Source organism: Elephas maximus, chromosome 3 (genome assembly GCF_024166365.1).
Source record: "Elephas maximus indicus isolate mEleMax1 chromosome 3, mEleMax1 primary haplotype, whole genome shotgun sequence".
In the NCBI taxonomy this organism is placed as follows: Eukaryota; Metazoa; Chordata; class Mammalia; order Proboscidea; family Elephantidae; genus Elephas; species Elephas maximus.
This window is the reverse complement of record NC_064821.1, coordinates 989263-1011825: the sequence shown is the minus strand read 5'-3', so window position 1 is coordinate 1011825 and position 22563 is coordinate 989263. Positions and strand designations below refer to the sequence as shown.

At 60.6% G+C, this 22563-nt stretch overlaps 1 protein-coding gene across 3 annotated transcripts; it reads right to left on the bottom strand.

Annotated features, from left to right (window-relative positions):
• Window positions 1-7129: 7129 nt before the first annotated feature.
• EFNA2 (ephrin A2) lies at window positions 7130-21976 on the bottom strand. 3 transcript variants are annotated; one of them, XM_049876143.1, is made up of 5 exons: window positions 21830-21976; window positions 12020-12333; window positions 11420-11506; window positions 9170-9235; window positions 7130-8580 (listed from the first exon to the last, which is right to left on the bottom strand). In XM_049876143.1, the coding sequence occupies exons 1-5, from the start codon at window positions 21973-21975 to the stop codon at window positions 8459-8461; spliced, it is 735 nt and encodes a 244-aa protein (XP_049732100.1). In that variant the 5' UTR covers window position 21976; the 3' UTR covers window positions 7130-8458. The 3 variants fall into 3 exon arrangements, with proteins under 3 accessions (XP_049732100.1, XP_049732102.1, XP_049732101.1); XM_049876145.1 differs by lacking the exon at window positions 11420-11506; XM_049876144.1 differs by lacking the exons at window positions 7130-8580; window positions 9170-9235 and adding an exon at window positions 10516-11112.
• Window positions 21977-22563: the final 587 nt, after the last annotated feature.

Below are 22563 nucleotides of genomic sequence, written 5' to 3'. Positions count from 1 at the left end.
GAGCTGGAAGCGGAGTTTGTCCAGCCCTGTAGCTGTGTCCTCAGTCAGAGAAGTAGCAAAAAAAAAAAAAAAAAAAAAAAAAACTATCCGTGCCTCAGTTTCCCCTCCTGGCCGCTGGGCTCTAGAATTGCAGGCCCGGCCAGCTTGCGCGTGATGAACGATGCTAATAACTGGCCCCCGAGTGTGCGGGGTCTCGGGCGGCGCTGCCGTCATTAAAATTCGGCCCAGAGGGGAGTGCAAATATTGCAAACCGTAATTCTGGTGCGCCTGGTGGGCGGCGGGCCAGGCAAAGTCGCGGAGGGGGGAGTGAACGGTCCTCAGCGAGGGGTGCGCCGGTCGTTGGTAAGCGGGTCCCTCCAGCGGAGGGCTCGCTTCGGGGTGCCCCTTTCCCCCCTCTCCCAGTCACGGAATTAATAGCAGGCTCTGTAGTTTTCGCTGCTTAAGGACCCACGAGGACCGCCCAGCCGCTACACCCCGCACCCTGGAACCCCCGCCGCCAATTACCGCGAATAAATAGTCCCAGACTCTCCGCCAGCGCTGCTTACGCGGGCTGCTGGGGCAGGAGGCCGGGATCCACCGCCGGGCTGGAGTCGGGGGTTGGAGGGGCGCTCAGGCTCCAACTGACCCTCGGGGGAATCCCAGCCATAGGCCTGGGCGCGCACCTGCCCTGGACCTCAGCTTCCTTATCTGTAGAACGGAGAAGCCAAGGCTCCCGGCGTGACAGATGGGCAAACTGAGGCCTAGGAGGGGAAAGGTCCCTCTCCACCGCCGCCTCCCACTGCGGGTGCCACTGGGGAAAGAGGTTGAGCCGGGACTGGGACGCAGGTCTCACACGGGATGGTGCAAACGGGGACACTGAGGCCTGGGGGGAGAAGGGGGTCAGGAAGCCAGGCCTCATCTCCCGCCTCCTCAGAGACCAGAGTTTACAACGGGGAAACTGAGGCCCAGAGTGTGGAGCCAGGACTAGCAGGGAACAGAGTCCCCAGTGGAGGGAACAGCCTGGGCAAAGGTGAGGAGGGAAGGTTCTCGCGCGGGAGTGACCGCAGCGAAGGGAGGGGGAGTTGAGTGAGTAAGGGGGAAACGAGGGAGATGGGGGGATGGGCGGTCCTTTGTCCTGAGGTCACTGGGGAGCCGCTGCGGGGGAGGGGGGGATGAACAGGCGAAAGGGGTGGGAAATCAGGCGCAGACATCCAGCGGGTTCCCAGCCAATCTCAGGTTCAAGGTCTTCGGGGTGGGGGGAGCCCCCAGCTCAGCCCAGGCCTGCCCGCCCTCGCCGCCGGTCCCAGCGGCCACAGGAGGCTTTTAAGCACTTAGAGCCTGTCGTGGGCCTGAAGTGTGTGAGCTAAGAGTCCGGACCACCGCCCGCCCTCCTCGCGCCTCCTCTCGCTCCCCCAGGACCCCCTTCTGGGCGGGGCGAGGTGCCTGACACCTGCTCCCACCCCCACCCTGCTGCCCTCCCTCCCCAGCCTCAGCCCCCGGGAGAGTGCACTGATGGAGGGCAGAGAGGCGGAGGCAGGTGGAGGCGAGAGTCCATTACGCATTGCGCTTCCTCCCAGCGGGGCTGGGCTCCTCCTGCCCCGCAGCCGCCCTCCCCTGGGCTTTGATGATTACTGTTTATCAATTACTGACAACTTCATTTGACACAGGGAAACTGAGGCAGGGGTGGTGTTGAAACGACCTTCCTGGGTTGTCTCCTGGAAGCTTCTCCATCCCCAGAGTCAGGCAGTGTGGACCCCAGGCGAGGAGATGGAGACCACGCAGCCAGCCGGAACTGGGGAACAAGGGAACTGGGACTTGAACCCCGGCAAGCTGTAACGCCCCAACCCAGCTGCAGGGGGAGGACTAGTTGCGGGGCTCCCCACCCAGCCTGGGAAGTACCGTGTCCAAAGGCTTCCTGGGGGAGAGGCCTGTCAGTGTCCCTGGGGATCCTCCAGCAAAGCCCTGTCAGGCTGCCCAGGCTCCCTACAGTAGGGGGTGTGGGGACCCCAGCCTCATACACCCTTCACCAGCCTCCTTAGGCCCAGCTTCACTCCATCTCCCAATCCTGGACCCTCTGGGTTTGCTCTAGCGACCTGTGGGGCCTGGGTGAGGCCTCAGTTTCCCCATTTGCCCAGGAAAGGGGTGTGTCCTCACACTTGGTGTTCCCTGCTCCCACTGACGGCAGTCCATTACGCCCATTGATCCATCTCCCTCACCTCCATTTCCAGATCCATGGGGGCTGTGGCTGGAGGTTAGGGCACCCCTTGGGAGGCCAGGCCTGATCTTTGCCAAGAAATCCCTGCCTCAGCCATCTAGGGGATGATCCTGCCATGACACTGAAGCGCAACCCAGGGAGAGGAGGCTGGAAGGGTCCAGACCCTCCATGGCTCCCTGGACTTCCGTCCTTCTTGGCTCAGCCTCCCCACCAACCGAGACCAGCACGCCCTCCCTTTCCCTGGTCTCCAGGCCTGCCCCCCTAAACCCTCCCCTTGCTGGGCAGTCCAGGCTGCCCCCATCACGCCCTGCCCACCTCCCTCTCCAGTAAATGCTGGTTGAATAAACACCCTGGTCTTCCAGAATCTTCCACGCATCTCCATGCTCTTGTCTATGCTGGTCCTGCCACCTGGAATGCCCTTCCCTTGGACTCCTTCTTGATTGCCAGGCCTGGGGTGTGCGGCTCTCCCTCCCCAGCCTGGCTGGGGCTCAGGCTGGAGTTGGAGTCTTCCAGGGAGCAGTGGACCTGGGGCCCAGGGCTCCTATGCCCCCTGCCCACCCCTGTGCTCAGCGTTCGAGGCTTGTCTGTCTCCCCTGATCCACACCCAGAACCAGACCCCAACTCAGACTCACAATCAGGGGCTGAGAGCTCCACCCCCACTTCCAGCCCTGAGGATTGTCATTGATAGTTATAACAGTGACTGTTGGATCATCGGCTCCAGAGGGGGAAACAGGTTTGAAAGGGGCTGCTAGCCCCCACCCCTGGCTGTGGCCACTTAATTTCCAGCCAGTGTGTTGTCTCCTGGTGAGTTCTGGCTCCTCTGGGCTCCTGGCTGTGAACTCACTTCATATTTGCCCATCAACGACTGTGGTCGCCTGCCGCCTGGACCAGCTTCCCCTACGTCTCTCCTCCCTTTCATGGTCTGCAAGTCCCCCAAATATGGGACCTGGAGGCCACCTGGGCAGGCCCCACCATCTTCACCCTGACTCTCAGGACTGAGGGAGGGCCCAGTGCTGGCCGCATACAGTAAGTGCTCACTAAATGCTGGCTGGGGGTGCTGACATTGACGTGGGAAATGCAACTCTTAGGTTATATTCCCTCTTCTGATCACATAGCTTCCGCATAAATTCTACAAGCATTTATTGAGCACCTACTGTATACCAAGCATGCTGTAGGAGGGACACCTGGCAGGGGACACAGCCAGGGACAAGCCCACAGGCTGGAGAGCCCAGTGGGCTGGAGGGCGCGTGGAGGATTGGTTACTGGGAATGGGGTGAGGATTGGAAGAGGGGGTTGGAGAAGGGTGGTGGGCATGGGGGCTGCCGGCGACTGTGGCCTTTGCTCAATGTGATGGAGGAGCTCACACCACCTTGTTCCAGCTGCAACGTGTTCAGGGGACTCGACCCCACCCCTAAAAGATAGGTGGTCTCCCTTCGGGCTGAGCGTGAGCCCCCATCTGTTGGAGGTGCAAGGCTTAGAGGGCGGGGGTCTTTTCTTTGCCTCAAACCGAGATTAAGATGGGGACACTGAGGCTCCGAGGGTGAGGGGCTGCAGGCTGCTGCCCTGTGATTGTGGGGTGACCCCCAAACCAGGAAGCCCGAGGGAACTGGAGCTCAGGGTTGTGTGAGTCTGAGGGTGGAGGCAGCACTGTGGGGAACTGAGGGAGGAGGCATGGCCCTGAACTGGGAGGTCTGAGGGCGGAGGCAGTACTATGGAGGTCTTAGGAGGGAGGCATCCCTAGGGGAGTCTAAGGGAGGAGGCAGCATTAAGGGGGTCTGAAGGAGGAGGCATGAACCTGTCCTAGGGGGATTTGGGGGCCACGGCACCAGCCCTGGAGCAGGCATCGGGGCCCTAGGGAATCTAAGGGCTGCCTAGCCCAGTGCCCCACCCATCCCCACTTCTGTGCCTCTGGACCCCCTGCCCATGGGTGCACTGAGGCAGCAGTAACATGGCCGCAGGAGAGAAATCACTTCCCTCTGGAATCTCCGGCAGAAAGGCACCTCGTGGGACAGGACACGCATACCGATGGCCGGGCTGGGGGAGGGCAGGGCAGCCCGCGTCACTGCCTGGCTAGGTCCCCAAGCTTCTGCAGGGGCCTCACAACACAGCCCCGGAAGGAGTGCCCACTGTGTGCGTGGATGGTGGTTGCCCAGGCAGTGGTCGGGAGCCGGTGGAGGGCTCCTGAAGTTTCAGGCCCAGGATGCACACGGGCACGGGGTGCTGGTGCAGGAGTGTGCCCAGGGCCGTGTGCAGAACTCTGCATGCACCTGTGTGTCCACGCGTGTCTGTGGGTGGGGACTCCCCATACTGTGGGGCAGGTACTAAGTACCAGCAGTGACCCGGCCCGGCCTCTGGGGGGCCCCAGCCTGTGGACGACAGAGAAGTGAAGAATCAAAGAGATGGGACAGAAAGGGGCATGGTGCAAGTGGTCACTGGCCAGAGGTCAGGAGGCCACACTTGATGGGAGGCCTGAAGGAGCTGAAGGAGAGAGCAGAGCCGTGATATACGGGAAGGGTATACCAGGCAGGGGAAACAGCCTGTGCAAAGGCCCTGAGGTGGGAACGAAACTTCCTTTGGTATTTACGCTTCCAAGGTCACCTTTTGTGTCAAGACTTTGTGTCAAACAATAACAAAATCATCACAATAGCTGAAAAGTGAAAACAACCCAGATGTCCACCGACAGCTGAACACAGCGTGGTCCCTGCAAACAATGGAATATTAGCCACAAAAGGGACCGAAGCTCCATGCATGTTATAATGTAGATGAACCTGGAAAACTTGCTCCGTGAGAGAAGCCAAATGCTGTGGGATTCCAGAGTGTCCAGAACAGGCAAATCCACAGAGACAGAGAGTGGGTCAGTGGTGGCCCGGGGCTGGGGGCGGGGAGTGGGGAGTGACTGCTAATGGGCTCGGGATTTCCTTTTAGGGGAAAAATGTTTTATAACAGTGAATATACTAAAAAACACTGAATTGTACTTTAAATGGGTATGTTACACGATATGTGAATTATATCTCAATAAATGTTTTTAAAAAATCAAGTCAGGCGACATTGGGCTTCTGTTAAGAATTATGGAAAACGTGGAAATGGATAAGGGTGACGGTTGAACAACATGACGCACATGTCACTGAACTGTGCACATGAAGATTGCTGAAATGGCAAACATTTTCTTACAAATATGTATATATATATATATACATACACCACAGAGTCCCTGGACGGTGCAAACAGTGACTGTGCTGGGCTTCTAACTGAAAGATTGGAAGTTCGAGTCCACCCAGAGGCACTTCGGAAGAAAGGCCTAATGATCTACTTCTGAAAAATTAGCCACTCAAACCTGTGGAGTTCAGTTCTACTCAGACGCAGGACGGCAGCTTTTTTTTGTTTTTTAATCTGCACCACAATTTTAAAAAATTGAACAAAGTAAAAGTCAGCTGCTGCAATTCTACCCCACCATCCCTGCCTCTAACTCTTTCGCTGCAAGTCCCCCGTGGCCGGTGGCCGGGCTGGGGTGGTTGGACACGGGCTCTGGGTGAGTGGACGCAGGAACGTACCATCTGGGATACTGAGACCAACCCCCTCTCTGTGCCGCATTGGCGGAGGGGGTACTGCAGGCCTCCCCCGACGCTCAGCACAGCGTCCACCGTCGGTCTGTCCATCCACTGCCCAGCAGGGGTGAGGCGGGCACACACAGGGGTCTTTGTGCAGCTCCTCAACCTCATTAGGAGGCAGCCCCCGTCAGCAGGCCCGGCACGGCCGAATTAATTAGCTGTGAGTGTTCCCCCTGGGCCAACTGTGCCCGAGACACAGAGTCACCACAGGTGGGACACGGGTGATGATCGGCCGAGAGGACCTCAGCCTGCCAGGCCTGCCAGCAAGGCCCAGTTTCCCCAATATGGGGCCAGGCAAGGAGTGAAGTCGCCCAGAACCCACGGACACAGCTTTTGCAAAAAGCAGAACTCCCGCCGGCTGGGGGCAGGCGGGGAAACCGAGTCACACAACAGGAGAGGTTGGTGAAGGTGGTGTGACAGATTCTGATTGGTTCTGAGAGACTTGTCCAGAACCTGAGACCCCTAGGCATGGGTCAGGGGTCAGCCCAGGTCTCTGACATGCTCAGACGTGTCAGTAACGGGCACTTGATAAGCACCAACTGCATCTGCCCCGTCTTTTCCCTCCATGCACTTGGGGGCAGGTGGTTCTTCTCTGTTTCCCAGAGGGGGAAACTGAGGGCCGTAGGTGCTTCATATAGGACACCCCACAAAGTTCTTATCCCGGGGCCTGGCCCCAAAACAATGTACAAAATCAAAGACTCAATGCCAACTGTCGGTTCCTTTTGGGAACAAAATGTAAATTGTATGTCAATAATTTTTTTTTTTTAATCAAGTCTGTTCATTATGATGGAAAAATTTGGGAATGGATAAGGGTGACGGTTAAACGACATGATGAATGTATCGCCTTAAGGTGCCATCAAGTTGATTTTCGACTCACAGCAACCCCATGTGACAGAGTGGAACTGCCGCGTAGGGCTTCCTGGGCTGTAATCTTTACGGGGAAGACAGGCCTGGTGAGCTACTTCCGAAAGGTCAGAACCTTGGAAACCCTATGGAGCAGTTCTGTCCTGAAGCCCAGGGTCACTGTGAGCTGGAATCAACTCGACAGCGACTGACAACAACAACACAATGGACAACAACACAACGGACAACAACAACACATCTTTGTGGAAGCAGATCACCAGGTCTTTCTTTGTGGCACCGCTGGGTGGGTTCGAACCCCCAACCTTTCAGCTAGCAGTGGAGCACTTAACCGTTGCAATACCGGGGTTCCTTACGATGAACATAACCCCCAGGGATTCCTCAGAAACAGCCTTCCTCATTGTTCACTCCAAACGCTCGTCCAATCCAAACACAGACGTGTGCCTCTGAGGTTTATGCTCATTTTATTATAAAAAAATACAGAATCCAAAGTTGATTGTGGCGGGGGGAGGGCAGGCCCCACCGCCAGCTCCGGGCGCAGCCACGCTGCCCACCCGCACCAGGCCCTACAGAAGCCATCTGCCCACCCCTCACACCTGGCGCGCCTCGAGCCCTCTCCCGGCAGCCGTACACAATATATATTTATATATAATATATATAAAACACAGAGTCAGGAAAGGCGGGTAGAAATATGAAATCTGTATAAATGCGGTGTTTACTTCATTAAAGTGTCTTCGGGGAGGGATTTCTCTATTTGGTGGTGGTTCCCCCCTTCCTTTTCTTTTGTCCTTTTTCTTTTTTCCTTTTTTCTTACAAACGTTATTAGGTCGGAGGGTCAATGGAGGGGGTCTCCGACGGACGAAACGAACTTATTGCGAAGTGCAGCTTCTACTCTAAAAAGCCCACCCCCAGCCCCCCACCAAAATAAAAGTCCCCTATAAGGGGGTGGGCAGAAGAAAAAAAAAAATTCCAGTCCATCCTCAGGAATACATTCAAAATAAATCACAGTATATACTTGCTGGCTCTATTTACAGAAATATAACGATTTCTTGGCCTCGGAGACGACTGTGCAAGGCCGGCTGGGGGCGGGGGGTGGGTGGCGGAGAAAGGGGCTTGTTTGCATTGGCCGAAGTGGTTTATAAGATGTAGGGCACTGTGATTCTGAGGGGGGCCGGGGCTTGATGGTGGTGCCTTTGGTGAGATGTGGTGGGTTTCCACTCCAGGAGCCAGGGGTGAGAGGGGGCCTGGCGGAACGGAGGCTGGACTAGGATCAGGTGGGGAGGTTCCAAGGGCACCTGGGTGTCAGCAGTGGGCTCAAGCCAGAACCCAGCACATGGGGCGCAGGGCAGAGAGAAGTAGCCTAACCAGGTATCCCCACCTCCCCTCTAGCAGGGGGCTGGGGACCCCCGCCCCAAACTTTGTTTCCTTCCAAAGCCACTGGTGACAACAGGGAATAAATTAAATTAAAAACTTAAGTCTCTCCAATCCAACCACAAAAAATACACTGAAAAAAAAAAAACAAAAACAAAAAAACCCAAAAACGTTGCCAAGAGGTCCTCAGCATCCCCGGTGAGAAGATGGCTTGGCCGGGGCAGCACCCACACCCTGGCCGCCCAGGCATCAGTGGGGCCCTCGGCCACCCACCCCGGGGTGGTCCTGGGGTGGGTGGGCGGCCCCCGCCTGGCGAGGCAGCACCAGAAGAGAAGCGGCATCTCTATTTGGTCTCAGAGGTAGGGCCGCGGCTGGGCCCAGGGTGGGGCCGTCCAGGTGGGGCCGACATCCAGTGGGGCCAGCACTAGGAGCCCAGCAGGGTCCAGAGCACGGGGATGGCGCTAAGGAAGATGTGGCAGCTGCCCAGGCCGCTGCACGAGTTATTGCTGGTGAAGATGGGCTCAGGGGCCTCGTACAGGCTCTCGTCTGGGGAGACCCAGAGACAGGGCAGTCAGGGCGGCCGCCTGGGCTCAGTGTGCACATCTGTGCAATGGGCAGCTCACCCCACCCTCGTCCCAACATCCATGTCCCCTCCCTAAGGCAGCCGCCCTGCACCCTGCTTCTCCCTATAGCTCATCAAGACCAGGACTTGATGTCATTAAGCACCCGAACTTCTCCTGCCCCCCGAGAATGGGCACCATGGGGGTGCGGGGATTCTGTCCACTGCACTTGGTCAGGTGAAGTTGCAAGGCAGCTGGGAACCCCCTCTTCTTTCTGGCTGTGGCCCTTTGGTTAGGGGGGACTCGTCTGACACTACTGCCCAGGCAGAGGGTTTATCAGGGGTATGGCCTTGGTTGAGGACCTGGCTATAGGCCTTAACCTTCACCCTTGAAGGTCTGAAACGTAGTCTCAATTTGCAGGTGGGGAATCGGAGGCCTACCCCAGCTATTGCTGAGATTGTGGGATCCCTGAGACCAGGTTTTGACCATCTCTACCCTTGCCGGGTCTTCTGACCACTCACTGGGCTCCCTGGGCTGAGGACACAGGGGTTGGGGCCTGGACCCTGAGCACTTACTGGTTGGCCGCACATAAACCTTCAGCCGCAGGCAGGGCCTATCCACGGCATTTGGGGGCGTGGCAGCTGGAAGACAGAGGACAGGGGTTAGTGGGTCAGGGGGTTCTCTATGCCCAAAAACTCCTAAGGCTGCACCCCAACCCCACTGCCATTCTGGTGACCTAACCCTCACCTGAGGTGGGGATCCACCCATAAAACTCCTAATCATATGTCAAAGCCCTAGACACAATGCCCCCTCTTTCTCAGCAGTCCATCAGCACACGCCTCCTGCCCCTCTCTGTCCAGCCCTGACCCCAGATGCTGGGGGAATTTGTATCCAGCTCCATCTCATTCCAGGGCAGCACAGGGTGAGGGTGAGAGGTGATGGAAAAAAACACCCTGCTTGTTTCCAACCGGCAAAAAATAGGTGTAGACAAGTTATAGCCTCTGGAATGAGACAGACCTGGGTTCAAATCCCTGCTCTCTGGATGCCCGTGGGCAAGTCACCCCCACTCTGGGCCTCCTCGGGGATACAGTAGGTGCTTTGGACATGATGATTTCCACCTGGGGGAGACAGCGAGCCCACCACCCTGGGAGAGTGGTGGGCTGAGGCTCCCTGGGCTGAGGACACAGGGGTTGGGGCCTGGACCCTGAGCACTTACTGGTTGGCCGCACATAAACCTTCAGCCGCAGGCAGGGCCTATCCACGGCATTTGGAGCCCAGATTTCCAGAACTGGCACATGGAGGCAGAAGCCATATTCAGTCCTCTTCCTAAAATTCCACCATTACTGCTCCCTGCTCCTTGGCCCACATGGCAAGTGCTGGGGCTGGGGGCGGGGGGGGGGTTCCCTTACAGTCAGTGACCAGACAGGAGGGGAGAGGGACATGGGAACCATGACGGGAAGGAGAGAGATGGCCTGGAGCCTAGCTGGGTCGGTGGGGTGTAACACACATGGACATGAGCAAGCAGATAGGCATGTCACACATGGACATGGCTGGCCTGTCCCTGCCAGGCCCAGGGCCCCCAGCGGCCTGGCTCTCGGCAGCCGCCACCCCTGCCTGCCCCCAGAAGCCCCTCCAGCTGGGAGATGAAGATAAAAAGCACATGATGAAAATAACATTCGTCACAGAGATAGGAAGAATAATGACAATAATTATCTTTGGGAAACTCCCGTCTTGGAGAGAAAAATGTAATTTTTCTTATATTACGGGGACTTAATTTAAACACTTTCTTCCAGCTCTCCCACCCGCCTATTTCCTGAATTAAAAGGAAAAAATCCAAATAGAGCACAGAAAGGAGGAAACTGTAAAGTTTAATTTGACACAGTGCTAGCCGGATGGCGAATGCCCGAATGCGGGTGCCCTCCCCACAGCCTCCCACCGGGACCTTGAGACGAAGAGAAATGGGGACCCCCAGCCATGGGGAGCCCCTGGAATTCCAGCGCCACAGCACTGAGCCTGCAGCCAGGACTCCCCTGCTGGAGGCTCATGATGTCCCTGCTGTGGGTTGAATGTGTTCCCCGAAAAGACACGATGAAGCCCTAACACCAGTACCTGTGGACGTGACCTTGTTTGGGCATTTGCAGTTTTCATCAGTAAAGTTAAAGGAGGCCACGCTGGAGGGGGTGGGCCCTAGTCCTATATGAGTGCTGTCCTTATAAAAGGGTACAGGAGACAGGGAAGACTGCCACATAAGACGCAGCTGCAGGACAGGGAATGCCAGGACCACCAGAAAAGAGACGAGGAAGGGTCCCTCCCCTAGAGCCTCGGGAGGGAGCATGGCCCTGTGACACCCCAGATTCAGACTTCTGGTCTCCAGGACCAGAGGACACTTCTGTTTCCATAAGTCACCCACTTCATGGTTCTTCGTTATGACGACCGCCGGACACACAGGTTACTCGGCAGCCCACTCTCTTCATCAACCTCATCTCAGGGGAGGGCACTGCGGGACCCCGATTCCCAGCTGAGGTTCAGAGAGAGCAAAGAGCTACCAAGGTCACAGGCCTGCCTCTGCCTGATCCTGCCCTAGCATTTTACCTGGAGGAAATCAGGCTTGGGACCCCCCTGATACTAGCAGGAATGGGGCTGCCGCCTCCAGCCTGGCCCACCATGAGGCAACGCACCCGCGGCTGCAGTTGCCGCTAACAGAGCTTGAAATTAAGATCCCCCCCTCCGCCCTGTTCCGTGACTCTGGGAGACAGTGTGGCCCTGAGGAGACGGGGAATGGGCAGGTGAGGGGGGTCAGGGGTGGGGGGCAGGGGGTGTGCTACCTGGTGTGGGTGCGGGCTCCACCTTTACACCCTGGCTTTGGCCATCCTCCTGTCCCCCTCTCAAGCTCCTGTTACTACTTTCCACCCCTGTTAATGAGGGTGCGGGGCTCAGGCCTCAGTGTGCCTGAGGAGTGGTGGGTCTGGCAACCCCCCCTCCCCCCCGCCAGGCCAAATAGCCTGAGGTTAAAGATGTGTGTGTGTGACTTCTGTCCCAGCCCACCCCTTCTCCCCAGGCCCCCTGCCTCCAAGCCCACCCACAGCCCCCAGTCATCCTGGTCCAGCCTGGCCCCTGCTCACTGGTTCTCCTGCCACCATATTCTCCGGGTCCCCCTGAGTCCCCCCAGCCCCTACTTGAAGATGTAGTAGTACTTGTAGCTCCGTCCCCTGGGTCCCCCAGGTCCCCTCAGCCCTGCCCAACCCCCACTCACAGATGTAGTAGTACTCATGGCCTCTGTCCCCCACCCCCCAGCTCCCCATCCTCCCAGCTCCCCCTGTCCCCCCAGGCCCCCCGGCCCCACTCACAGATGTACTAGTACTGGTGGCCCCCATCCCCCACCCCCCAGCTCCCCCTGTCCCCCCAGTCCCCCCGGCCCCGCTCACAGATGTAGTAGTACTCGTGGCCCGGGCGGAACTCGAAGCCCAGCGAGAAGGGCGTGAAGAGCTGGAACTTCTCGGAGAACTTGAGCGGGCCGCCGGGCGCCGCGGGCCGGTTGCACTCCCATCGCTTGAAGCCGCGCTGCCGGTGGTCGCAGGAGGCGTGTCCCTCGCCGTTGACCATGTAGAGCACGTAGTGCTCCATGCGCTCGGCCGGCGGCAGCGGGGCGCCGTAGTGCGGGCAGTAGATGTCCAGGTAGTCGTTGATGCTCACCTCCACCGTGTAGCCGCCGCCGCCGTCCGCCGCCTCCGCCTGGAACCTGGGGACCGGGGGTGGGTCATCGGGGGGCGGGTCAGCGGGGGGCCGGGGGGTCAGGGGAGTCGGGGAGTTAGGGGGTGGGTCAGCGGGGAGGGGCCAGGGGGCGGGTCAGAGGGGGGAGAGTGAGCGGGGGGGGCCAGGACATGGGGACAAAGGGGGCCGCGGGGGGGCGAGGGGGGCCCCTGGATGGGGTGGGTCAGTGGGCTGCAAGGGGCGGGGCCAGGAAAAGGGGTCATGGGAGGAGTCCCACTCCCCCTGAGCAAGCTCTGCCCACCCATCAAATTCAGCTTCCTGGCAGGGGATGGCACCTTGAGTGAGGGACGCCCCAGCCCCTCCCTCCCTCAGCCCCCCAGGGTTACAAGCCCAGAGAACATCCCCCTAGCTCAGAGGGACCCAGGTTGGAATCCCAGCCCCACCCCTCCCATCCCACTGGACCCCTGGACCTCAGCTTCCAGAATCCTGCAGCTTCTCCCCAATCTTTTGGTTCCCCCATCCTGACATGCCCACCTCCAGGCCTCAGCCTCTCAGTGCCCTGCCCGTCATGCTCTCCCCCTAGATTACACTCAGGCCCCTCTCCCCTTCCTCGGGGGAGCCCCCTGACCCTAGCCTCTCCCCCTGCCATCACCGCCCAGGGCTATAGCCAAGGAGCCCTTAGATCTCCAGGATGTGGGTCTCCCGGGTCCCTGTCATGTAAATGCAGCCAGGCCGAGGGGGGCACGAGGGGGGCCCAAGAGGGGCTTATTAGCACATAAAAGGCCGATTGGAGGGCTTCTCCACTCTGCCCTGGTCCTTAAATTTTTTTTTTGCATAGGCAGGGTAAACTGAGGCCCAGCTAGGGGCGGGGGTGGCAGGGAGACACAGGCTGCTGGGACTACAGCAGGCCAGGCACTGCCAGCTGCAGGCGCAGAGGCATGCTGCACCCCCATGCCGGTGCGCTAAGTGGCTCTGCAGCCATTTGAGGGGGTAACCAGATTACCAGATGGCACCAGCACCAGGAGTCACTGCACAGGCAGGGCCAGGGCTCCTGGGTCCCTAGGAGTGGGGACAGGGGCAGGCAGGAACCCCTGCTCATCTGTGCCTCAGTTTCCCCTTCCATCACCAGCTGGAGGATTTCCAGGGTGTGTGGCTGTGTGAAGAATTGCAGGGTAGGGGGCTGGAAGGAGTAGATTTGCCCCCCAGCCCCAGGGCCCTCCCTAGCCTGTTGTATCCAACCAGGCCGCAGAGCTCATCCCCACCATTGCCCTGTGTGAGCCCCACACAGAGGCAGAGAGAACTTCCCGCATTTGAAGAATACATCTCTGTCCACTGAGACTAGGGAGGATGGTCAGTCTGGGCCATGGGGCCTCGTGGTTCTGGACTCAGCCCTGGACTCAAGCCTTACTGGGCCTGGAGGCTCAGCCTCTTCTTGAAGCTTCTTCAGTTTCCTCCTCTGTGCAGGGGTGGGGGGGTCTTTGTAGCTGTGGGGAGAGCCCAGTGTGTACACAGAAAGTGCTGCCCAGTTGTGGGGCAGGCCCAGGGCAGGGTGGACACAGCAGGCTGGGCAGAGACAGGCTGGACAGGGACAGGCTCAGGACAGGGACAGGCTGGGCAGGAACAGGCTGGACAGGGACAGGCTCAGGATAGGGGCAGGCTGGGACAGGGAGAGGCTGGGACAGGGACAGGCTGGGACAGGGACAGGCTCAGGATAGAGACAGGCTGGGACAGGGAGAGGCTGGGACAGGGACAGGCTCAGGATAGGGACAGGCTCAGAACAGGGACAGGCTGGACAGAGACAGGCTGGGACAGGGACAGGCTGGGCAGGGACAGGCTGGGACAGGGACAGGCTGGGCCCCATCCACCCCTGGGGTTGCCCGGCAGGAGGGTCCTGGCAGCTCTCTGACCCTCCCTTCCTCCAGCCCTGGGGCTGATCGATAGGAAGCCGCCCCAGGCTTCTTCAGAAGCTATTCTTCTCCACCCCCAGTGAAAGCCCCAGTGAACAGCAATCGATGGGCCTCGGCAGAGCATCCACCTAGCCGGGACCCTGCGCGCAGACGGCTCTGCAGGGAGGCCTCGACCGGGAGCCAGGGGCAGGGCTGAGGAACTTGCATCTTCTCCCCCTGGCTGGGTGGCCTCTGCCCCCTACAGCCCTCTCGGGGCCTAGGCTTCCCCTCTCATCCCTGGGAGGAAGCTGGAGATCCACACTCGGACGGAGAGAGGAAGGACTGAGGCTTTGCAGAGCCTTTCTGGGTGGAATGGATTTGGCAGCCCAGGCCGCAACCCTCCTCCACCCTGCAGGCCTCTGCCTGTTGTTCCCCCATTTGGCCTGCTCTCCTCCTGCCACTGACCTCGGTCGCTTCTCCCAGCCCATCACATACCCCCAGGCTGCTTTCTGGCTCCAAGGTGGGATGCCTAGCTGGGCTCCAGGCTCCTCAAACTCTGGGGCTCCTTTTTCTACCCTTAAACCGGGCCTCCTCATCACTCAGGACAAAGCCCACGTGCCTCCCCAGGCCCAGGAAGTCCACGTGGCCCAGCCGCCCCACCCTCAAGCCCTCCAGCTCCACATTCCGCCTACACCTGTTTCCGCCCCAGGGCCTTTGCACATGTGACGCCATCCCCCCCCAGCTCCCCCACCTCATCACACATCTCTCATCTGACAAGACTGTATTTACACCTTGATGGGTCTGCTGTCTGCCTCCCTAGGCCCTGAGGGCTGGGCCAGGTGGGCCTCCTACTCTGCTCCTCCCCCCATGCCCCACGCAGACCCCTGTACACAGTGGTGCTCAATAAATACGCAGTTGTTGCTCGAACGCATGAATTAAAAAGGCCAAAGGTTTGAGATCTTTGAGCTGCCGGAGTTGTGGGGAGCTGAAAGAGGCCCCCCGGTGGGAGGAAGAAGGACCCAGGCAGACAGGTGCCAGAGGAAGTCCCCCACTCCGAGGCCGCCTTAAGTGGGCCTTTTTTTCCCTTCCCGGCTCTAAAATAGTGCTGGCCTTGCTGCACTGGCATTCCAGGTTCCAAGCTGGCAGGCACACCACAGTGGGTGCCTTGCCCCTGCTCAGGGTGGTGCCTGCACAGGGCGGGGGGCAGGGGGCCCAACCCCAAAACCGAGCCCTTGGTAAGATGAAGACAAAGCCCACACTTCCTCCATTAGTGCCGAAGCCTGAAGGTGCAAATGTTTGGTGGGAGAGAAGGACAAAGATGGAAATTCTCACTAAGGGGTTAATGACTGATCTGGGAGCACAGCTCCCGCTCCTCTGGCTCTGCACAGCAAGTTCCCTCAGCCCAGCCCCACCTTCCGCCTGTGCCAATGTCCACTCCTCCAGGCAGCCCTCTCAGCCCTGCACGACCCCCGTCCTGCCCACCCTAGGCCACCCCGGCTCCACCCCAGCTCACTCCGGGCAACCTCCCAGCCTGCAGTTAATTAGCTCCAATCTTCACTGTCAAGTCATTAGACTTAACAGCAAAGCAACTAATTAGGAGTCTCACCCAAAACTGCGATGGGGTGGGTTGTGCCACCTCCCCAGATGGGAAACTGAGGCACAGCCGGGCAGGTGCGCTGAGGGCTCCCAGCGGGTGGCAGGCAGTTCCCAGCCCACACCAGTGGTCTCTCTGTATCTCTCATGTCTCCCTGTCCTACACCCTACAATGTCTCCCCTCTAACAGGACCAGAGACCCCTATACAGGTCCCGGGATCCCAAGGCCCAGGATGGGGCTCGCCCGGCCCCCCCGACACCCCATCGAGGACCCCTGCCACCTCAGCACCCCCCTTCAGATTTTTAAGCGACTGAGAAGGCATCTTCCCCCATGTGAGGCTCAGCTGGGGCAGGGTCAGCCGGAAAAGACCACAATGGGCTCATGGGTGCAGGAGGGTAAGCTGGGCCACCCCGCCCCCACCCTCCATAATGCACCTAGTGTCCTGGCCAGCCCCAGACACAGCTGCTTCTAGGAGAGATGGGCACACCCCAGGCTGGGGTCACTTTCTCTCTTTGGGTTTCAGTTGCTCGTCTGAGCCATGGAGCCGTTACCTCTGCACCGGATCACAGGGCGGGCAGACAGGGCCAAGGGCGCAGTGGACAAATACTCGTGAAGCCAAGGTCCCAGGTCAGATGGGGAGAGTGAGGCCTGGGGCCACCTGGCACTGAGCCCCCCAGCCGAGGGCCCAACGCCAGCAGGGCACGGAGCCAGGTGTGGGGTGAGCCGAAGCAGGCCTCACTCGCCAGGCCGCAGAGGTGAAACGTCTGAGATAAGGCAGGGCACAGACCCCGAGTCTGCTCCACTCAGCCAGCGCAGCCTTTGAGCCATGTGTCTGGGGTGGGGGTGGTGTGGTACACCTGGTGAGGGGCAAGCCCTCCCACTGAGAGCATCACTGAGAGAGAAACCCCAAAAGCAACAACTTGGGAGAAGGCTTGGCTGTGCTTCTGAGGGAGAAGGGTGGAGGGAAAAGGGCAGAGAAAACATGGCAGCAGGGACTCGACCCTCTGACACTGGGCCTGGCACGGGGCAGAGGGATGAGGGGCAAGGAGGACTCATGGGCCCACACCCCGTCATCAGGGACATCTGCCGCCCAGGCCCCATCACTGCACACACCGTCAGAGGACGACCCTCCCCAGCCTGCCCCCTGGCCCCTCCAAGGGCTGAGCAGGGTCCCTTACAGACACCTCCAGGGACACTGCTGGGGTGGGATGAGGCGACCCGAGATGACCAACTCCCTGACCCTCCTGGCTCCCAGCCCTTGAGACAGGCCTCAGGTCAAATCCCACCTGTGTCGTCAACTCCCTGGGACCCTCCTTTGTCCCTCAGTTTCTTCATCTACAAACTGGGGGCAATGCAGCCGCCCAGAGTGGGTGGGGAGAAATGAAGGTGGGGGGCAGAGAGGATGCGCCCCCAGTGTGCCCAAGGAGGACCCCCGCCTCAACCCCAGAGACCCTCAGTCCCAAGGGAACAGTTCTGGCCCAAAGCAGTCGTGCTCAGGCTGAGGGTCTCAGGATCCTCATTGCAGCCCCTGTGGGCGGGCTGCTCTTCTCCAGCCTGTGCTGGGCTCCAGGGTTGCTACCACAGGACAGCGGCTGCCACGGACCCCCCCCCCCACGAGAGCTGCCTTGATTTCCCCGATCTGTGCAGTGGCCCCTGAGCCCCTCGCCCATGCCCGTGTCCTGCCCCGTCCACGCCAGACCTGCCCGTCTCTTCAGAGAGGCACAATGAGAGCCACTGTGAAGCTGCCTCACCCCCACTTCAGAGAAGACAGAGTTCCAGGAGCCAAGCCACCCACCCAAGGTCACGCCAGGTTCCCAGGACCCCTAAGTCCGAGCACCGGCCCCCCACAGCCCCGTGTCCCTCAGGCCCACCTTGCTTCACTCTTCAAGCCCCCCAAGCCAGGTAGATGAATTGCTTTCAAACAAAACAAAAAACGCTCCTATGCAAAACCCAGCTTTGCCCCTCCGAGCCAGACCCGGAGAGCCTAAGCGAGGTGGGGAGCCAGAGCGCGTGACACCCCATCCCCTTTGCCACCGGAACATTCTTCCCGCGGGGACTGGCCCAGGCGAGGTCGCCATTTTTCCACCCAGCCGTTGGAGAAGGAAACACAGCTACGCATACCCAGGAGGGGCATAGCCAGGTGGGTGGTGGAGTGCTGGGCAGGGCTACAACGCAAGCCCATGGGTAGGGGCTGGCACCAATGCCAGTGCCCCCCACCCGGCCAAACCATAGGTCCACACAAGCCAATCAGGCCCATCAGAAAGTAGGGCACAGACTCATGGGGACAGCTGGCACCCAGCATGGTGACTGCTCGGGGCCTGGGTGTCCCCACTCCACCTCAAGTGACCAAGCACACAGGTCCTGTCCCCTGGGAGGCACCAGGAGGGGCGGTGGAGGAGCTGCAGGGACTGGGGCATGGCCTCCACCTGTGTGGACCATTCTTGGGCTGCTGCTGCCCCCACACTGGAGGCTCTAGGCAGCCAGAGCTGCTGCACACACAGACCCACGCGTGCACAACAGACACACAGACCCACGTGTGCACAACACACAGACCCATGCATACACCACAGACACACTCACAAGATCACACATGCACCACAGACACGCAGACTCACGCGTGCACCATAGACATGCTCACACAGACCCACGCGTGCACAACAGACACACAGACCCACATGTGCACGACACACAGACCCATGCATACACCACAGACACACAAGACCACGCGTGCACCACAGACATGCTCACACAGACCCCCACCTGCACAACAGATATGCACACCTATGCATACACATCAGACACACTCACACAGACCCACGCGTGCACCTTATGTAAGGACACACAGACACACATGTGCACCCCACAGAGACACGTTCTCAAAGACACACACGTACACACTACACAGACATGCTCATACAGCCACACATACGCACTCCATGCAGAGATACGCAGACACGCGTGCATCCGCAGGCGCACACACACGCACCTCACATGCAGACACACACACGTGTACCCCAGATGCCACACACACATACGCACTCCATGCACAGACACACGTGCACATGCCTATGTGCTCCACTCACACTCACAGAGACACACACATGTACCTCACGCACACACACACACAGACACATGCATGCAACCCACCACCCACTCACACGTGTGCACTGCACCACGCACACACCTCATGGGCCCCCAGGACACCCTCAGAGCTGCACATGGGTCTGCAGGCGCGCACATGAGCAACACGCAGTCACGCGTGCAGACACACCCTGCGGTTGATGCGACACTCCCCCAACACTCTCAGCCCTGCAGCCAGGCCAGGTCCGAGCCAGGGACCCCAGCCCAGCCCAGCCCAGCTGGAGACAGGCCCAGAGATGCCCAGTGGCCATCCCAGGGCACCCAGCCCGACAGACGGCTGGATGATCAGCCACTGCATGGACTGGGGTCAGGTAGCTGGGCTGGCCGGCAGGGCCCCACCTGCCGCAACCGTGGGGTGGGTGCAGGGCTCCCTTGGAGTCTTAGCTGACCACGTGGGCAAAGGAAATGCGTTTGCAGCAGGGAGAATGTAATTTGGGAAACACATCCACATACTTATTACCTTGGTGCAGGTACAAGGCCCAGCCCAGTCGGCCAGCAGGGAGGCGAGGAGGGGTGGTCAGCCTCACCGCACAGCTGCCTCTGCCTACCAGCCCCGCCACCCGGCACTGGGCTGCCCCTTCAGCCCAACACTGCCTGTCCACCCCCTATTCGAGCGTGCCATCTCTAGCCCCTTCCTCCCTTCTGCGTCTTTTGTGTGTCTGCCCTCGCCCACCAGCGATCTCTCTGCCCTGGATGTACCCGGTCTCTCCTCTCCAATGGGCACCCAAGAACTGGTCCCTGATCCTACACCTCTCCCTTGAGCCTCCATGCCCATGGCTGGATGCACCCTGAGAAATCCTCATCCTGGGTCCCCTCAGATGCCAAAGCCCAACACCCACCCTTTCCATGCCTGACACAGACCCCAACACCAACCACAGGACCACAGTCTCAGACACCAAATCTGAGCTGTCCCTGAGCAGCTGATGCCATCCTTCAGCAGAGCCCCAACCTTGGGGTCAAAGGGGACTCTGATTCTGGACTGATCCCAGCTCTGTGGGTGAGGTGTTCACTGGGCCTGGGATGCTGGGGACACTCACCACCCACCTGGAACACTCCAGGCAGGGGGAGAACGAGGAGGAGCAGGGTAAACGGGGAGTCCCTCCCCAGAACTGCCAGGGCCTGCTCCACAGACAAGCAAGGCCGTCCCCTCGGGCAGGCAGTTGGCGTAGGGCTGTTGGATCAGCCTTGAACAGCAGGAGGTGACTGAGTGGCCAGTGAAGCCAGGCACTGGGGGACTGCCTCCCTCCTGGGCAAGCCAGAGATCCCACCAGCATCTCCAGGCCCGGAGGCAGATAGGGACAACAGGCAGCCCCGACGGCCCCCATCCTTCCCCGTGCTCAGGGCTCCTCCACGTTTGGCGTTCTCTAGAACAAAGGACAGGCCACGCCGGGGACCAGGATTCCGGAGCTGAAACCAAAAACTTGGGCCGGGGAAGCGCTGCCCGCTGGCTCCCGCGCGGCCAGCGACAGGGAAGCACCTTAATCAAAGCCACATGTGACTGGTGGGCGGCGGCATCGCGGGATCAGTTCCACGGTGGCCCGGCCATCCCTTCCTGAGGGCCCAGGGTCCCTGGCCTCAGTCCCCGGGGGCCCAACCCTGCGGCCTAGCAATGGGGGGTCCAGCATGCTCCCCGCCCCCACAGTGGGACACTGGCCGCCCTTGTCCGGAAGCCTGCTTCAAAGACGGCCATTTATGCAACTTTCCGCCGCCGGAGGGAGGCTCGGGACCACGGCTCCAGAGGTGGTTCAGCCGGCACGGGCAGGAAGCGGCTGGAAGACTGAGAGAAAGTGACCAGCAGCGGCAAAACGGCCAGGAGATGGGGGGTCAGGGACCTGGGTCCCTGATGTGCAGCCTGGCCAGCCAGCATGGGCAGACACTGTGTCCCTGAGTGCTCGGCTGACCCTCAAGCTGCAGGACCCTGAAACCCCTCTCCCATGGGATCTCCAGCCCCCTCAGGCCTCTTGAGCCACGGGATGACCCTGAAGGTGTCCGGGAGCAATGAGTCCCCAGCAAACTTTTCTTTCCCCAGCAAATGGGGTCTCTAGCTGCCCCCCAAACTGCACCCAGCACTGGGCACAGTCCTGGGCTGAAACCCAGGTGGGGGGTGTAGGCAGGCAGGTGGGTGGGGCACCGTGGCTGGGTGTGGTAGGCTGGGCACCAGGTCACCTGGGTCCTGGCCCACCTCTGCTCCTTTGGCCGTGACCTTGAGCTGGCCCCTCAGCCCCTCTGCGCCTCAGTTTCCCCATCAGCACCCAGAGGACAGGAAAAGGCACCATCCCGCTGAGCCTCCTGGGGATAACCCCCACCCCATCTGTGCCTCAGTTTCCCTGCGTGCACAAAACAGATACCAGGGACGCCCTGGAGTGAGTGTGAAGCCTCAGGAGGGCCATCCCAACTTGCCCAACTTTGTCTGAGGACCTGCCAGCAGGATGCGCTTCGGACCCCTCGCCGGAGGGCCGCAGTCCCGTTTCTCCAGGGTCAGCTCCGTGGGGAGATTCCTGGGGGTCCCTCCCAACTCCAAAGACGTTCTGGGTCCCCGGGGAGGCCGGAGGATCTGGTTCCCCAAGTCCCAGAAGGGAACTCGAGGGCTCCAGGGCTTCTGCGGGGCCAGAAGGGTCCTCAAACTCCAGGGCATGGCAGTGGTCCCGGGAATGTTCGGCGCGGGGCCCCCCACGTCTGCATGGTGGTGGGTGGCGCAGCGTCCCCAGGGGACGCATGAGGTCCGCGAGTCCCCCAAACTCCGGGGAGCCGAACTCCCTCGGGGCTCCTGCGGGAACCGGTGTCCCCCTGCCGGACAGTGCCCGCCGGAGTCCCGCGGCGCTGCAGGGGCTCCCCCGGCTCGGGGCGGGGAGGCCCGGCCGGGGGCACCGGGTCCCCGGGGCCCCCAGCGCCGCCGCGCTCACCTGGGGTTGCTGCGGTTCCAGTAGACCGCGTAGCGGTCCGAGTTGGCGCGGGCGGCGTCCTCGGCGCGCGCTAAGGGCGGCGGCGGCGGCAACGGCAGCAGCAGCAGCGGCAGCAGCAGCAGCGGGCGCAGCGGCGCGGGCGCCATGGCCCCGGTCCGGCCGCCGCGCTCTGGCCGCCGCCTGCCAGCGTCTCCGCCTCCTCCGCCGCCGCCGCGCGGCCAGGAGCGCGGGAGGAGGGGCGGCGCGAGGAGGGCGCGGCGGCGCTTGGAGATCCCGGCGCCCCCGCCCCGCCCGCGCGCGACCTCGGGCGCCGAGAAGTCAGGCGGCGGGGCGGGGCGCCGGGTGCGGGGTGCGGCCGTTCGGAGCGCGGGCTGCGGCCGCCGGGGACCAGCAGGGGCTCCGGTCTTTGTCCCGAGCCAGCGCTCGCAGGGCCGCGGGCGCCCCCTCCCGCCGTGTCCTGGCCGCTGGGGGCTGGGCGGGGGTCTGCAGTCCCAGCCGCGCCCCCTGCCCTGGCCGCTGCCGCCACCCAGTCCCAGACAAGTCTGCCTGCTTGACCCCAGAGCGCTGCTCCAGCGACCCCCAGCTCCGGTCTACCATCGTCTGCAGGGCCTGGCTCAAGGGTCTTGAGTCAAAAGCGCACAGAGCTGCTAGCACAGGAGGAACGGAATGATTCTGGCACGGTCTCCATGTTAAGCCAAGCGCTGTGCTAGGAGCCTGGGGGCGGGATGAGTCGC

Excerpts from the sequence above, each read along its gene's own strand:
- EFNA2 (XM_049876143.1), bottom strand. The coding sequence starts at position 21,975 with ATGGCGCCCGCGCCGCTGCGCCCGCTGCTGCTGCTGCCGCTGCTGCTG. Across the intron at positions 11,507-12,019 it reads CCACGAGTACTACTACATCT|GGGTGGAAAGTAGTAACAGG; the intron begins GTGAGCGGGGCC and ends CCTCATTAACAG. Across the intron at positions 9,236-11,419 it reads GGAGCCCGCACCCACACCAG|CTGCCACGCCCCCAAATGCC; the intron begins GTAGCACACCCC and ends TCTGTCTTCCAG.